This window comes from Epinephelus lanceolatus, chromosome 2, assembly GCF_041903045.1.
Source record: "Epinephelus lanceolatus isolate andai-2023 chromosome 2, ASM4190304v1, whole genome shotgun sequence".
Classification (NCBI taxonomy): Eukaryota; Metazoa; Chordata; class Actinopteri; order Perciformes; family Serranidae; genus Epinephelus; species Epinephelus lanceolatus.
Window position 1 is genome coordinate 2,100,796 of NC_135735.1, and position 16,856 is coordinate 2,117,651.

The 16,856-nt window shown below is 43.1% G+C and overlaps 1 protein-coding gene across 5 annotated transcripts in view; it reads left to right on the top strand.

Annotated features, from left to right (window-relative positions):
• Positions 1–16,856, top strand: part of herc1 (HECT and RLD domain containing E3 ubiquitin protein ligase family member 1) — an 84,880-nt gene that overhangs the window by 21,143 nt on the left and 46,881 nt on the right. For 4 of the 5 annotated variants that reach the window (XM_078173153.1, XM_078173167.1, XM_078173157.1 and 1 more), the window contains exons 13-23: positions 712–837; positions 3,585–3,806; positions 6,384–6,536; positions 7,059–7,191; positions 8,395–8,586; positions 9,274–9,498; positions 9,712–9,885; positions 9,983–10,097; positions 10,211–10,331; positions 12,171–12,342; positions 14,600–14,954. In XM_078173153.1, coding sequence (XP_078029279.1) covers positions 712–837; positions 3,585–3,806; positions 6,384–6,536; positions 7,059–7,191; positions 8,395–8,586; positions 9,274–9,498; positions 9,712–9,885; positions 9,983–10,097; positions 10,211–10,331; positions 12,171–12,342; positions 14,600–14,954 — 1,988 coding nt within the window. The remainder of the gene's footprint in view (positions 1–711; positions 838–3,584; positions 3,807–6,383; positions 6,537–7,058; positions 7,192–8,394; positions 8,587–9,273; positions 9,499–9,711; positions 9,886–9,982; positions 10,098–10,210; positions 10,332–12,170; positions 12,343–14,599; positions 14,955–16,856) is intronic. The other variant, XM_078173159.1, reaches the window with a different exon arrangement.

The following is a 16,856-nucleotide window of genomic DNA, read 5'->3' on the forward strand; positions in this document are numbered from 1 at the left end:
TGCCTCCGCGCCAGCAATAGCCAAGGCTGGAGGCATTATGTATTCGGTTTGTCCCGTTCTCGTGAAGGCGGTATCTCAAGATTGCATTTGTTGTCAAAGGTCAGGGTCACTCTGACCTTGCGTCGGTCCCATTCTCGTGAACACAATATCTTAAGAAGGCCTTGATGGAATTTCTTGAAATTTGGCACAAACGTCCACATAGTTATTGTTTATGTTATGTTGATTTGAATGTTCCCTTTCCCTGTATGTATGTATTTTTTTGAGAAGCACTTTGTAGCCTTAAGAAAAGTGCTATACAAATAAATGTTATAGTGTCGGATGTTCAACTGGTAAAGCAAGTTCAGCTTATTGTTCATGTCTCTGTATTTTAACAGAGTCAAACTCAGCTCTTTGTTTCCTAAAAATCCTGAGTTATTTTCCTTGAAATATCTGTTTAATAAATAATTAAATTTTTACTGTGAAGCGTGACTCCTTTGCTGTTCTGTTTGTAGAAACACGTCTTGTAATCAGTGCGGAGTTGAAATGATTTATTTGTGCTTTTTATTCTATGTTGCCTTGAAAAACATTGTGTTCATGGTCTTCTTGTTTTACTATCATCAGGGACATTGAGACAGTAATTTCTCACAATGTCTACAAGTTCTGAATTTGTTGCATCACCTGAAGCAGTGATGATGTCTGTGTGTGTATTTGTGTGTGTGTTTGTCCCATCAGGCGGTGATTGACACTCTGTCTGTGGGGGCGACCATGTTGCTGCCTCCGCTGAGAGAGAGGATGGAGCTCCTCCACTCGTTGCTGCCTCAGGGCCCTGACAGATGGGAGAGTCTCTCCAAAGGACAGGTACCCTCTGCCTCCTAACACACACATACACACATACAGCTGCCCTACTGCTTTCAGAAATGTGGCTGTAAAATCAACAGTTTTTAGCTTTTTTGGTTAATTTACCTGTAACAATGAACCTCTGATAAACAGGACCCAATGTCAGCTGATGCGGGACGGTGAACAGTTCAGTTTAAGTGTGGTTTCCTATTTCAGGATGTGATTTTGTGATAATAGGTGGAGACAGACGCTGAGAACTGAGCCTTTAATATAAGCACTGTTGTATACATGTGTATAGTAGGTGAAGCTTTTTTAGATCCCATTAATCTCAGCGGTACCCATTAAAATCACGTTACAGATATACATTAATGTACCCGAGTTTTGTGTAGGTCAGATGGATGATGAATGCAGCTTTTATGCTGTGAGCTTCTGGGTTAATGGGTCACTTTGTTTGGTTGGTCGGCTGTGTGGGTGGAGTAAAGCCTGTGGTCGATTCTTTGGAGTGGTCTCTTACAGCCACAAAGTTTTGACCCAGAAACCTCAAGAAGATCACGCTTCATCTTCAACAAGTCCATCTGTGTTTCCAAGTTTCATTCCTACTCAGCACTCCACCATCAAAATGTCATAACAATGATCCGCTCTGGGAACTGTTTGAAATGTTTATTTTTGTGGACTTCTAAAACCAACGTTGCAGAGAGATTAAGCTTCGGATTATTTTAATCAAACTCTAATTAATTGTTTGAGATTTTGGGAAATTAACTTATGCACTGTCTTCCTGGAGTTGGATTAGAAGAAAGATCAATACCGCTCTCATGCTTGTATGATAGAAATGAGGCTACAGCTAGCAGCCAGTTAGCTTAGCATAGCATAAAGACTGGAAGGACGGTAGATAGATAGTAGAATAGTAATAATAGAATATGAGTGAACAGATTAGCAGATGATTTGTGCTGAGCAAGATTTAACAGAAGTATTTAGCACTTGGACATCAGAGGGAGATATCAAGGGACATCTGAGCGGCAGCAAGATACATCCCCCCATCGAGTCCAGACACTGGTGTTAGTGGTGACTCATGACTCTGAGGCTGCTGACTTCGAGGCTGATGGCTGCTGAGGATGATGAATCCGTGAAAACTGGGTGGTGATGGAGAGGTGAAGGGTGCACACAACTGCAGCAAGAGAGAAGTATGTCAGAGACAGAACCATATTTGAAATGAGGAGCAGTAAGATGATTGGCTGACAGAGAAAGTGTGTCGCTGTGCTATTTGTTGATTGTGAATCAGCTGAAGAACAGCTGATGAGGTGATTGACAGACACAGACAATGACACCTAGAGATAGACAGTGAGCATGCGTGCAAATAGTGAATGTCAGGGTGAGAAAGAAACATACAGCCGGAGCATAACAAGTAGCGTCTTCCTGACTGAACTTTCACCAGAGCTTCAGAAGTTAAAGGGGTTTGAGTTGACTCCACACAGTTCTCAACATGGAGGTGGCTGAGTTGACAGCTAGCAGATAATGGTGCTAACTCCATAACAGTGCTGACAGAGTTAAAAGTGTTAACCAGGGGAAATCAGAGGATGGGCGCTACGCTTCAGTGACTCAGGGTTTGAAATTTTTTTCTTGTGAATATTTTATCATCTTGCCATAGCAACATTTAACCAGTCGTTTTAAAGCAAAGCAAAGTGATAGTTCCAACTACCAATGGTGTATCACATTACTCAAGGTAAACAAGGAGTTCTAGCCAATCAGAGGCAGAGTAGGGCGGGCCTTAAGTTTTCACAGTCTCTCATTCAGTCACGCCACGGACACACTGGACGCGGAACCGAAGCGCAGCGCCCAGCAGCGGAGGCAGTTTTCAATCAGCGCCCATGTTAACCTATCTGACTGTCCACACAGGCCGCTGAGCAGAGCGGAGCGCCCACGGAGGCTCGCACACTGCAGCGCTTCAGTTCGGCGTCTGGTCTATTTTTCACGTGAGCCGCGAGCGCTTCTGTCAAGCTGGATAGAGCGGATCTTACCAAACAGGAAGTTGGACACAGAAAAATCTGGCCAATTTTCAAAATAAAATAAATGTAAAAACTAAAAGCCTGTTTAATTATGATGTTGCTTGTGCGTCTATAAATATTTGTTCAGTTTGGTCTAGACATGAGAGAGATGAAAACACAGAGAGAGAGAGAGAGAGAGAGAGAGAGAGAGAAAAAGAGAGACTCCAGTGTATCTGTACACAGCAGAAAGTGGTTGCTGCTCTGAATGTCACAAAACCACAGGAAAGAGGCAGTACAGTTAGCGGCTGTAGCCTTATATTCAGTGCTCGGATAGAAGAGTGATATCTATGTTCTCATCTGAGTCATGCCAAGAAAGTGAATAAACATATTTCCATAATGTCAGACTTCTTAAACAGCATTAACTGCTTTTCATCTGTGAAACATTTCATGTGCAGAAATGTGGCGTTAACTCAACAAATAAAATCATCTGTAATTGCTTGTGTTTTATGAAATAAAGGAAAACAAGGTAAAGGCAGGAGTGTATTCATGAGTTGCTGTGATAACCTCAGCTGAGGACATCTTTTCTCACTGGTCAAACTTGTTCACTGTCCGAACGTTGGCCTTATTTTCCCAATTACTGAATTACAGATAAGCATCTGTTGACTGACCTGCTGCTGCCCTCAGTATGAACCTCGCAGTGAACAAGTTTGATATCATGTCCTGTTACTGTGCTGTGTTTGTTAAGGTCAGCAGTCTTATTGAAATCTGTGTGTTTGTGTTTATCAGAGGATGCAGCTGGACATCATCCTGACCAGTCTGCAGGACCACACCCACGTGGCCTCGCTCCTGGGTTACAGCTCTCCTGCTGACGGCCCCGAGGTTCTGACCTCCGGCCAGGGCTTCACAGCCTCGCCGGACCCCACGTACAGCGCCACAGCCGGCCACCCTGACACCCACCTGGCTGAGATCCTGATGAAGACGCTGCTCAGGAATCTGGGCTTTTATACTGTAAGTAGATGTTTGGTTGAGCTCCAACAGAGAGTGCAGAGTTTGCTCTTATTGATTTCAGTGTGTTTGTGTGTGTTGTGTGTGGGTGTGTGTTACTCCGTGACAAACCATTATTGGCGAGGTTATTATGATCTGTTCAGGACTGACAAAGGCAGACATTAGTCAGGAAGGAAGTCATCAGTGAAGTCAACTTAAAAAGCATCGTTGTTACACCCGAGCGTCTCTCCATCTCCCTCCCTGCTCTCAGTGTTGGAGGCAGAGCATGACTCATGTTTAATCCTTTGTTATTATCACCTGCTGCCTTTGTTCCTGGCACAGCAGCGGCTCGTTCCTGTGCCTCGTTCTCTAAAGACAGCTTTTTATTGATTGTACCACACACACACACATACACAGACACAGGCTGTATGCTCAAGTGTGTGTGATTATGCAGGCCTTAGCAATGAATGATGATTAGACTGCAGCCCTCTCTGCATTTGACTCACTCCTTTTGTGTTCATTGCCTCTCGCTGTATTTTTCCTTTTGCTCCTCTTACTCATTTTCTTCATCTGCAGAGCTCTGTCTTTTTGTTTTGGGAAAAAAACATCTTGATAAAGAAACATAATTCAACAAAAACCAGTAATGAAATTTGGGTCCTCTAAATTTAACCATACTGAGAATCCAGATCACAAAAGCAGTGGGTGGAACAAAGTAATGATTCTGTGTTACTCATAAGAAACAATGTCAGATTCACCCTCTGTAATTAGGACACGCTCGTCATGTGTGGGAGAACATGTTAACTCGTTTCAGGTGTGAAAAATAATCTAAAAAACATATTTAGATGGATGAACCAGCTTCAGGAGAAACAAAAACATTTGAATATCGTTTTGAAAAAATGTTGCTGAATCTGCCCATGAACGTGATTAGGTCTAAAGACCTTTACACACATTTTTTTTTTTCCTGTGAAAAATTTGCACATTAATACATTTCTTTTTTCTCTGTGCCGACCAAAGGCATCATGTCCTCAGACTGTCCGTCTGTCCCTCTCTTGTAAACATAATATCAAGAACACCTTGAGGGAAACTTCTTCAAATTTAGCACAAACATTCACTTAGACTTGAGGATGAACTGATCAGATTTTGGTGATCAAGGGTCGAAGGTCAAGGTCACCGTGGCCTTGCATCCATCTCATTCTCGTGAACGCAATTTCTTTCGAACAGCTTGAGAGAGTTTCTTCAAATTTGGCTCAGACATCCTCTTGGACTGAAGAATGAACTGATTAGAATTAGGTCGTCAAAGGTCAAGATCACTGTGACCTTGTCTGTCTCGTTTTTGTGAATGCGATATCTCAAAAACACCATGAGGGAATTCCTTCAAATTTGACACGAACATTCACTTGGACTCAACAATGAACTGATTGGATTTTATTGGTCAAAGGTCAAGGTCAGTGTGACCTCGTCTGTCTCATTCTTGCAAACATGATATCTCAAGGATACCTTGAGGGAATTTCTTTGAATTTGGCACAAACATTCACTTAGACTGAAGAATAAACTGATTCAAATTTGGTGGTCGAAGCTCAGAGGTCACTTTGACCTTACAAAAACGTGTTTTTGGCCATAACTTGAGAATTCATACACTAAATTCTGACAGGATTAAATAATGAAGTGATGACATTTTATATCCAAAAGACGGAGGTCAGCTTCACTGAACTGATTAGATTTTGGCATCCAAAGGTCAAGGTCACTATGACCTTGTCTGTCTCATTTTTGTGAATGCGATATCTCAGCATCACATTTGGCACATACGTCCACTTGGACTAAAGAATAAAGTGATCAGAATTTTGTGGTTGAAGGTCAAAGGTCAGTGTGACCTCACAAAAACACGTTTTTGGCCATAACTCCAGAATTCATTCACTAATTCTGATGAAACTTGACACAAATGTCTAATAGGATAAAATAATGAAGGTCAAAAGGTCAAAGGTCAGCTTGACTGCGACATCATCATGTTTTAACGTCATATCTCAGGAACAGAAGGGGAGACATTTGGTCAGATACTGAATTGGTGACTCTAATCTTGAAACTGTGCTGATTGTATAGATCTTCTGTGTGTGAAGCATCCATGTTTTCACTGACATGGATGGAGACTGTCAGAGACACTGGACAGGTGGGCGGAGTCATACAACCACAGGGTGGACTGGTGGACGGAGTCAGACAACCACGGGGTGGTGATTCTAGTTTAACAAGTGTTGCAACTGCTGTTGGTATGAATTGTTTTGATGCAGAGTATTATGAGGTGTAATACACAAGTATTTTCATGTTGTTGATTTGTCATGTCCCTGGTGTGTAACGGCCTTAAGGCTGCTTTTAATCCTGAATCTATGTGATAGCTTTTTTGTATTTTTCATAACCGCTACAAATTGACAGCTGAAACCAAACTGTGGTCTGCTGAATATTTTCTGCTCGGAAAAAGACAGACCTTTCCTTCACACACTACAATACAGTTCAGTCCAGTTCAGTCTTGGAAGATCCCTGACATACCTGCGATATCTGTGAACTTGTAGTTTGTTATATCTGATTTTTTTGTGTGTTTGTGTTTGGCAGGATCAGGCATTCGGTGAGCTGGAGAAGAACAGCGATAAGCTGCAGCAGGGCACGTCCTCCTCTGACAGCAGCCAACCAGCTCACCTCCACCAACTGCTGTGTTCCTTACAGAAGCAACTGTTAGCTTACTGCCACATTAACTCTGTCACTGAGGTATGGACACTCTGCTGTGTTTGTTAATGCGCAGCCTGTTCAAACACTCACTCTCTCTTCCACAGATAACTGTTTTATTACGTGGAAATGGTGTTTACGCAACCAAAAAGTCATCATGTAGTTATTTAAACTTCTTGGTCCGGTGCCATCAGGGTCATGTGACTTATTGCAACACTGCTGAGATTACAACATGTTTGGACTTGAAAGGGACAAGCCCGTGATGTTTGAGTTATTTACTCTTTATTGCACATCTAATTTCAGAGCTCACATGATCTTATTCATGAAGTGTAAAATCATGTTAAATCTTGAAAGAAAACACATTTTTTTAACTGATGCATGAAGCAGAGGAACTCCTAGTTACATAGCTGTTTTGTTTTTGAGCTAAGTCTTGACAGAATGTCTTGATTAAATGTGATTTCAGTGGCTGTACATGTTTATAAATCACAGTCTCATAAGTATGTATTTTCTTTGAAGGACCAGATTTCAGTTGAAATATTTTGATCCTCATGTTTTTTTCTGTAGAACTCCAGCAGCGTGGCGTTACTCCACAAGCACCTGCAGCTCCTGCTGCCTCACGCCACAGATATCTTCTCCCGCTCAGCTGCTCTGATAAAAGAGAGTTCTTGGAACGGCAACATACGAGAGAAGCTACAGGGTGAAGAGGATCACTTAATCTCTTTATTCCTCCTTGTCTATCACGTCGCTGCTGCTGTAGCGACTCTCTTAGCCCCTAATCACACAGAAAGGGCTTTGCAGGCTGCAAAAGGCGATGCGCACGGCACTGCCTTTTTTACATTACCTTTAGTAAAAAGACGCCCTGTGTGCCTTTTTATGCAACGTAACCACCCCATCACCTCCTCACCCTAACCTTCCCGTGTAATCAGTCTACAGTTTCTGTATCCTGCAGTGATCAGTGTGTAATTGCTGCCATGTTGAGGCAGAGGGTACTGTCTGTAGCTCTGGTTGAGGGTGAGAGGCTGTCAGCAGATAAACAGAGATCTGTGTGGGTACAAGAGACCCTAAAAAAGAGGCTGGATCATGGGGAGTACCACCAGTTGGTCCAGGAGCTTCTCCTCCATCATGGACGTTTACAGTACTGCACTTATCTGCTTCCACACCTGCTGTTTTCTATTGAGATGGTGCTAACTGTGGTTTGTAAAGTCGTATAGCTCTGGGTATCCAGCAACCACTACCACCAGTTTCTCCTCCATTTACCAACTGTAAACTTGTTGTCGTGACCACCACAGAAGGCCCGCCTCTCCAATCATCCCATTGGACAATGGGGAAAAAAAGCAGAGATGACATGAGGTGTCAGTTTTTTCAACTCGAGGAGTTCACAGTGCTCTGGCAAAAACGCCAGGCGCCTAGGGTGCAGAAACATGAGGCACATAGCAACGCAACAGCTAGCAAAAAGCTTCATTGTCATTAAAAACTATTAAAAGGAGTTTCCCTCCCATTAATAATAATCATAAAAAGCCGCCTCCAGCTGCTAGAACACTTTCTGTGTGATCGGGGCCTTGTCCTCCAGTGTTCACTTGGCCTTTTCATCATAAAATACTTTTTCTGTTTTTATGTTCATCTTTGGTAAAAGCTTCAGCTTAACTTTATTATTGGTTTTTCACAATCTGTCTCATGATACTAACTCAAAGACAGTGCAGGTTAAACTGCATCAAACAACACTTTAATGGGTTATATGCTGTGATATAAAACTACAGAATCATTTATTCACAGTAATAACAATATATTTTCTTTACTGTTTTACTAACTTTCAATAAACTGAAATAATTTCTCAGTCGTTTCTTTCGTCATCACAGTTGTTTTGAAACTGACAGTACTGACGTAACTCTGTCACCTCCAGATGTGATCTACGTGTCCGCAGCAGGCAGCATGCTTTGCCAGATAATCAACTCGTTGCTGCTGCTCCCGGTGTCGGTGGCGAGGCCTCTACTGAGCCACCTGCTGGACCTGCTGCCTCCTCTGGACCGCCTCAACAGGCTGCTCCCTGCTGCCTCCCCGCTGGAGGACCAGGAGCTGCAGTGGCCTCTGCACGGTGAGCACAAAACAAAGAAAGCATGTCATGCATTAAATCATCTAAACATGGACTGTGCAGTTTAGAGTATACTTAATACCTTTTTATATCACTACCTAACAGCATTCAGCCTGGTTCATGGCACTATCGCTATCAAAAACTCATTTACTAAACAATAATCATTGTTGCTGTTTGTGTTTTTTGTTGTTCATGAAAATAAGGTTGAATGTAGTTGTTTGGATTGGTTTAGTCTGTCTTTGTTCTTTACAAAATCCATTAAAGTTCTTTACCACACTGGTCTGTGGTAAACAAATTTAAGGATAACATTTGGATGTAATCTAAACTCTACACAGAGGCCAGGTCAGCTCTGAGTCCTCCGGTCCTAATTGTGACAAAACTTTAACAGTAGTGTATTTGTATCAAAGCTGAGTTGCTGTGTAGGTTGCTCTGCTTCTGATCAAATATTTAGCGTCTTATCTTTAGCATTTGACCTTTTGTTTGTGAGCTACAGCTGTGAATTAGGACTTTGTAACTGTTTAAAAGTTAGGGGTCACACTCTGAGGTTAGAAAATGTGTCCACCAAATGATATTTCTGTTCTGTCTTGAACCTTTTTAACCCTGAGAATGTAAACTTTTTGAAGACCTTCATGTTTCTGTGCAGTAGAAATCATGCTGTCCTTTTCCACGACACCTCTTTTAACTTTTCAGGTACCTCTGACTTCGCTGAGCCAGCCTCAGGTATGTCCCTGCCACAGCAGGCGCTCTCCTGGGTGTGGCTCGTGGATCTGGAGAGGACAGTCGCCCTGCTGGTGGGCCGCTGCCTCGGTGGGATGCTCCAGGGAGCTCCGACCTCACTGGAGGAGCAGGACACTGCTTACTGGCTCAAAACGCCACTCTTCAGCAACGGCTTGGAAATGGAGATCCCACAGCTCGGTAGGCAGAGGACAGATGTGATGACTGAGTTTAGGTGTTTGGTAAAAACAGAAGCAGTTGAGTGTAGTTTTCTCAGCTGTCTTAATTTAAATTCCAGCGGGATATTTTTAAGATGAATTTGTTTTTTCTTTTGTCCTTTCATTCCATTATTCATGTGATGTTTCCTCTGTGACTTGTTGAGATGATGAGAGTTTGTTCACTCGTGTCCTTCAGACACCTGCATCAGCTCATTACTGGAGGCGGCACTGTCTGGTAATGAAGAGCAGAAGCCCTTTGACTGCACGCTGCGTCCTGACTTGAGTGTCCTGGTGGATTTGGCTCTGTGTTCCTCTAAAGAACCTGCCAACAGCCTCTGGATCAACATGCAGGACTACGCCATGAGCAAAGGTCTACCTTCTGAGGAGCTGTATAATGAATTCTGCCTCTGTGCTCGAGACATTAGTTTATATAAGTAACTGACAGTGTGCCATGTCTTCTGTTGCAGACTGGGACAACGCGTCTCTCAGTAATGAGTCCCTGTTGGACACTGTTTCCAGGTTTGTGCTGGCAGCCTTATTGAAGCACACAGGGCTGTTGGGCCAAGCCTGTGGGGAGGGCAGGTACTGTAACATGATCTTTATGATAGGTCTCATTAAACGTCTCTGCACTGTCCTGTAGAACCATTTTAAATCCAACAAGACATGTCATAGGTATATTTTTATTTTCCCATCAGGTACCAACCATCAAAGTCCCTGGCGGAGGTCTATCGCAGTGTTTACAAGGTACGAAACCGCCTGCTGGCCTGTAAGAATATGGACTTCATCCAGACAAGATCCTCTTCACGTGAGAGGAGGGTGAGTAAACAGAAGTTGTGAATGGACACATGCACATGTTTGCATTCAGTAATTTACATTTGGTTGAAGCTGGGGAAGGCAGATATCTGGAAAAGGAGAAAAATCCCCCTCCACCTGCAGCTCTCCCCTCTCTGTCCTAAGCCCCTCCCATCAGACCAGCACAGGCATATGCACGCGCATACAGTATTCCAATGTGTCCCACACTCAACTCATTCACTCAGCTGCTCTTTGAGATAAGAAGTAGCTGCTAGCCCCCCTACAGTCTCTCCGCCTCGCTCTCTGCTGCAGTGTACTGCTACGCTAGGAGGAGAGCAGGTGGCAGCTCCGAACCTTCGGTAGGAGGCTGCAGCAGCTTGAATTCGTGGCCAGCTGCAGTGCTGGGTCCAACCTGTGTAACAGCAGCAACAGAAAGTTGCTGATCCAGGGAGAAGTCAGAGCTGTCGGGTCCCCCAGAGCTGGGGTTTGTGCTGACTGGTTTCAGGTTGCTGCAGACGCTGACTGGAGGTCAGCCTCTGGAGCTGCTGCCTACTCTCCTCTCAGTGAGGTGGTCTGTAGCGGTGGGGAGTGAGGTTGAGGGCACACTGTGACTCAAGGCTCTCGCTAACTTTAGCTACATAAACGTGAACTTCAAGCTACAGCCATGAACTTTTGGCGTCAGTTAGCAGAAGGCTAACTTATTAGCAACATTTTCTCTCCATCTCTAAAACACTTTGCTGATATTAACACATTTTATTTTGTTTATTGTCAGACTCTCTGTTTGTTGTCCTTTTTTGGGTTGATATTAGGGGTGTAAATCACCAGCTTCATCACGATAGGATATTATATCGATTTGTTTGGATGACGATATGATGTTTGTCAATATCACAAAGTCTGTCACGATACGATTTCAATTCGATTTGATTCAGGAGCCTGTGATCGATATGGCGCTATATCATACGCCCATCAAACACAATCATTTACATCAACTCACAAAAACAACTAGAAAATGATTTGACCATTTTATTTCTGAGCTCTTCCAGGTATCAGGCATTTAAATGAAAAACAGTATTCTTCTGTAACAAAAAAATAATAAAAATAGACCTGTTCACTAAAATGGTGACACAGACGTGCTATGTGAATTTCAAAATAAAGGCGTATCTTTAAGATGACGATATGGATCGATGTTTTCATTTTGCAGTGATGTAATTGGATCGTTAATCAATGGATCAATGTATCGTTACACCCCTAGTTGATATGCAGTGTAGGCAGTGTTTGCCAGTGCTGGATTAGCAACTTTCTCTGCAGGATTCTCCCCCATTGAATCAGACTTTCAGCATCTGAAGGGACGTGCACGCTTATCTGCACTTGTAGAACAGCCAGTAGGAACGCCCTCTCCCTGAAATGACCTGTGGTTAGCCAAAGTCTCCAGTCACGGGCCAGATTTTTTGGGTGTTTTTATGCCTTTATTGATGGACAGCCGTAGAGAGACAGGGAAGTTTTCAGAGAGAGGGGGATGACATGCAGCAAAGGGCCATGGGTTGGAATTGAACCTGGTCTACTGCAGAGGCCTCAGCCTATATTGGGCGCACACCCTACCAATTGAGCTAGAGGTCTGAAAACAGAACCAAGACGAGGTGCAGAAGTCTAGTTTTCTCTCAGTCCACTTGAATTACAAAATGCGTTATGGGAGTTTTGCCCAATGACGCCAAAATAAAACTGCCCACCCCAGCTTCAAGGAGTCTCTCAGACTCTGTGTTTTCCTTTTCTTATAGATGCTTCCTCTGTGAGTGGACGCTTTGCTCATTAAACAAACAGATTTTCAGATGCACTCATGGATGTCATTTGGTTTCACTTGATCAGATCTCAGACAATCAGGACTCTCTGGACATGGACCCTCAGGAGCACTCGTTCACACGCACCATCGACGAGGAGGCGGAGCTTGAAGAGAGAGCGGACCGTGAGAGGGAGGAGGGCCATCAGGAACAAGACGATGAAGAGGAGGACCGGGAACACGAAGTGATGACGGCTGGAAGTAAGTACACCTGCTTGGACTCGTATGTTTCTCTGCTTTCAGTGTGCTGATCATCAGAAACATTAGATTATAATTCAATAAATGTATTTCTCAGTTCATATCCTGCCTGCTCCCGTTTGATTCCAGCTCTGCTTCATGACGACAGTTATTAAACTGTGAAAATGCTAAACAGTTAGTTCTTGCTGAATTTGCTTGGCACTGTATCCTGATGAATGTTTGGTCCTGTTAGTTTAGTTTTCAGGTTTATCCCAGTTTCCAGTCAGATGTTGTTATTTAGACTCAGGGCTTTCTGGAGTTTGGTTATTTATTTAATAATACACAGTACGGATGCCACTGGGAGGAAACTTTTATGATGATGCTCAGTGCCTGCAGAGCACTGAATTCAGTTACTGCTAATTTAAACCAAGTCTTTCCTACTGCTGACATGACAACTTTCACATTAGTTGACAGTGGATCAGTGTGAAATATTGCAGGGAGCAATTGAACAGTCAGGAGCTGCCACAGTGTGCGCTGCAGGTGACAGGCTGCACACACCCAACTTCTTCCTAGAGATGTAACTAGCTCCTCTATTCTCATTAACTTAATCAGGTTCCCGATCCTGTTGCTTTTCGCTTTGACACCACCTCCAACGCCATCATTTTGTTGGTCAACTCTCCGTACTCTCATAGAGCGCTCCAGGATTGACGTTTTTCTGTAGGCTGATGCAGAAGTAAGCTTCCCTCTGGTTCCCTCGTCAAAAAGCCTTTGGGAACATTTATAGTACGTCCACGTTTTGTCCAGCAAGATAATTTTCACAAATCAAACCACTTTAGGATTTTTTAAGCCGAAATTCAGTCGCCAGAAGTAAAAAGCGTTAGGCTATAAACAAACTACACTACGTCAGCGTGACTTAACGCTGCCACCCCAGTAAGGCTGTAGAGCCGTGTTCAGCATGAGGACGTTCTGTAGTTGCATTTAGCCTCTTGTTAGCAACCATCTTTTTTAAGACATGTAAACGCTTCAGAATTCACAGTGGGATATTTACTGACATATTTTATGTTATTGAGCAAAATGTTTAAGGACATGTTAACCACAGACATTATTACAGACATCTAACTAAAGACACATTGACTGAGAGTACAAAAAGGTTTTAGGACTCGTTCCTGCGGCACTGTACAACATGATCAGTGAAATCTGACTCCTGCTACTCTGTGCTGCGATTCTGCAGCTGCCTCTGTACAGAGAGACACTTTGAATTGTCCGACTAAGTGTTGATAAAAAAAATCAAAGGGCTGCAGGGGACTGTTGGCAAGTAATGTAATGGGTGTATGCCTGAACACTGTTAAACACTGGTACACGGGGTGTAAATCACCAGTTTTCATCACAATACAATATTGTATTAATTCTTTGGACAATGATGCAATATTTGCCGATATCACAAAGTCTGCCTCGATATGATTTCAACTCAGTGCAGTTCAGGGACTTGCCACCAATGTGAGTCAATATTTTATGTCCACTTGACATAATCTGTTACAGAAGAGGCTGCTCTACCTTTCTTATTTACTTTTGGCCATAAAACATAAAAACAACATATAAATAATGTAAATAATTGTAACTAAAATAGAAGCATAACCTTAAGATGATGATATGGAATGATGTTTTCACTTTGCATCGATGATTCTGGATCATTGGTTATTACATCTTTATATCGATCCAGATCGATGGATCCTTACACCCCTAGTTACACCGACTACCATGTCAAGCAAAATTTATGGTCAGTTTAGCTCTAAATTCAACAGTTATCCCAACTGTTTCTGATTTGCAGCGAGGTAAGAAATTTATATTCATCTCTCTCACTGTGAGTAGAAGTTTATTTTAAGGATTTGTGGGAAGCTGCTGCAGCCAAACAAATGTCAAGCAGCTCACCAGCCAGTTTAATGGAAAGAGACTTACTGTGGTTTCATACATGTAATGATTAACATGTATAATCTCCTGACGCACTGTAATGAGACGGCCGTCACACTGACGCACTGGTGGAACAGTAGATGTATTTAAATTAATTGTTAGCTTATGTACAAAGATCTGATTGTTCAATAAACAAAAAAACAGTTGAAACGTGTAAGTGCGCTTTTTGATGCGTTGCACTGGCCTGAGCTTTGGTTATGAACTTTGACCTCTGGGAAACCTTGGGTGTATTGTGTGGCTGCTGCTTTTCGTCTAACCCAGCATCTTGTGTGTGTGTGTTTTATTGTGTGTATGTGCATCTTGCACCACACAGAAATCTTTCAATGTTTCCTCTCAGCGCGGGAGGTCGCTCGCAGTCGGGACAGAGAACGGGCCAGCAGCAGCACTGGACTGGGTTCCGGCTCTGTGTCCAGGAGTGGAGGAGGAGGAGGAGGAGGAGGAGGAGGAGAGGAGGACACCATTCTATCTCAGGAGGGGAGGAGGGGCAGTACGGGTCTCCCCGAGGGTCAGGACCTGTACACAGCCGCCTGTAATTCTGTGATCCACCGCTGCGCCCTGCTGCTGCTCGGGGTGAGCCCCGTGCTGGGTGAGCTGAGCAAGCAGAACCAGGAGGAGGGTCAGACGCAGTCGGCCACAGGAACACAGGAGTGTCTGAGCTTCATGACCAGGTCAGAACGCCACACACCGTCATACAGACAGAAAAATATCCCTCTACTGTAGATTGAGACAAACTGTGTGTGAGGCAAAGTATTAAGGAACAGTGTCACATTTTTAAAGAACACTGCCGTTCCCACATGAACACTGAAACAGGTCTTTGTCACTGTGATTGTTCCCCTTGTCCGAACTGGCCATTGAGAGATACTGGCTCCTACTAAAATGAATCCAAAGTAAAAGATCTGGGACATTTCTGCAGTTCCCCAACTGTGTTGTATGAAGTGTGAAGTAGCTACTGAAAAACTCAACATTTTGTTATTTTGGTGCTTCACAATAAAAGTCCCCCATCATTTTGTTATGTAAAAAACTTTTATTGTGAAGAAACCACAGGAAATGAAGTGTGTGTGAAATCAGAAACAGCCACAGTGAGATGATGATAAAGAGCTGCAGACAAACAGCTCACCTCCAACAGGTGAACTTCTGTGACCTGTCATGCTGTGGAGAAACATGCAGGGGGATGTACAGTGTTCAGCACTGTAACCCTACATAACCACCTTTTGCTAACGGCTGAATTTCCATTTGAAAAACATGGTAAAGAACACAGATGGGCCCGTCTTTTAAATGTATTCTTAAGTTCAGCTGAGGCTTAAGTGATGTGATCAGACTCAGATATATCATGGAGGTATTTTCCAGAGTCAGTCTCTTTAGTGTGGTGTGTTAGTGTTTCAGTGTTCCTCGCTGAGCTGTGTTGGAATAATAGAAACAAAGTGGGAACTTTTTTACTAAAAAGATTACAGCTTTGCAAGAATTAATTTGGCTAACTCAGACAGCTGAAGCTTCGTGTGAGCTCTTACTGACTGTGTGCATCTTTGTGCAGAACAAGGACTGAGGATTTGTCCTGTAACTCTAACACTAGAATCACTTTAGGAAGGAATGTCTTTGCAGCCAGGAGTGAGAGGAGGAATCATTACAGGAACCAAAATCTTCTAGTTGGGCATGAGTTTTATTTTAAGACAATTTTGAAACCTGTTCTTTAATATTTGAGCTTGAACACGATGTCAGAAAGACTAATGAACCAACAAGGTGTCGGCCAATGGGGAAGTTTAACATGACCTGTATCTTGGCCAGTTTTTTCTTGGAATGCAGGACTCACCAAAATAAGATTAAAATCTGCAAGTCTGTTTTTCTACCCACTGCCAAAAAAATGTGTATGTCCAGTCCATGAATCTGTGGTGTTGAAGAGGCTCATAGTTACATGAATTATCAGGCCACACACACCCTCAGGCCGCCATGTGAAGGTGTGTCTGGAATTTTCTGTCAGAATTTTGCTGATATCAGCGTTCACAGGTGATCTTAAAAGTTCTTCACCTACAGTTCACGTGTTGCAACAAGTTTCATCTGAGTGCTGATGTATAGTTTTATGGTACACATTCCACCTGGAGCACCTTGAACCTGAGCGTGTGTCCTTACAGATCTCCAGGGCGTGTGGCACACCTGTGCTTTTAAGGGTGTTACAGAATGTGTCACAGTGAACACTCTATAGCCTCGCCCTTTGTGTGTTAAGTGAGGACAGATTCGGTGGAGTGATGGGAACTGTTATGGATTTAGTTTTATGTCATGTGTGCAACAGTAACAGAGAAGCCGTCACTAGTGGTGAACTTCTCAGATCTTGGACTCCCTCCAAAAGTGCTCATTGAATATGTCTGAAAATAAAATCACACAAGTAAAAACAATGATTTAAGTCAAGGAGTGGTGGAAATAATTGATTCTTAGATGCATCATGATGCGGACGTAGATGATTCAGTATTGATTCACAGATGTCAATAATCGATTATCTAAATGTTTATTGAAAAAAACAACTTAAACCAAAATAACTCTGCTCAGTCTGTTGCACCTCAAACACCCAGCACCTGGTC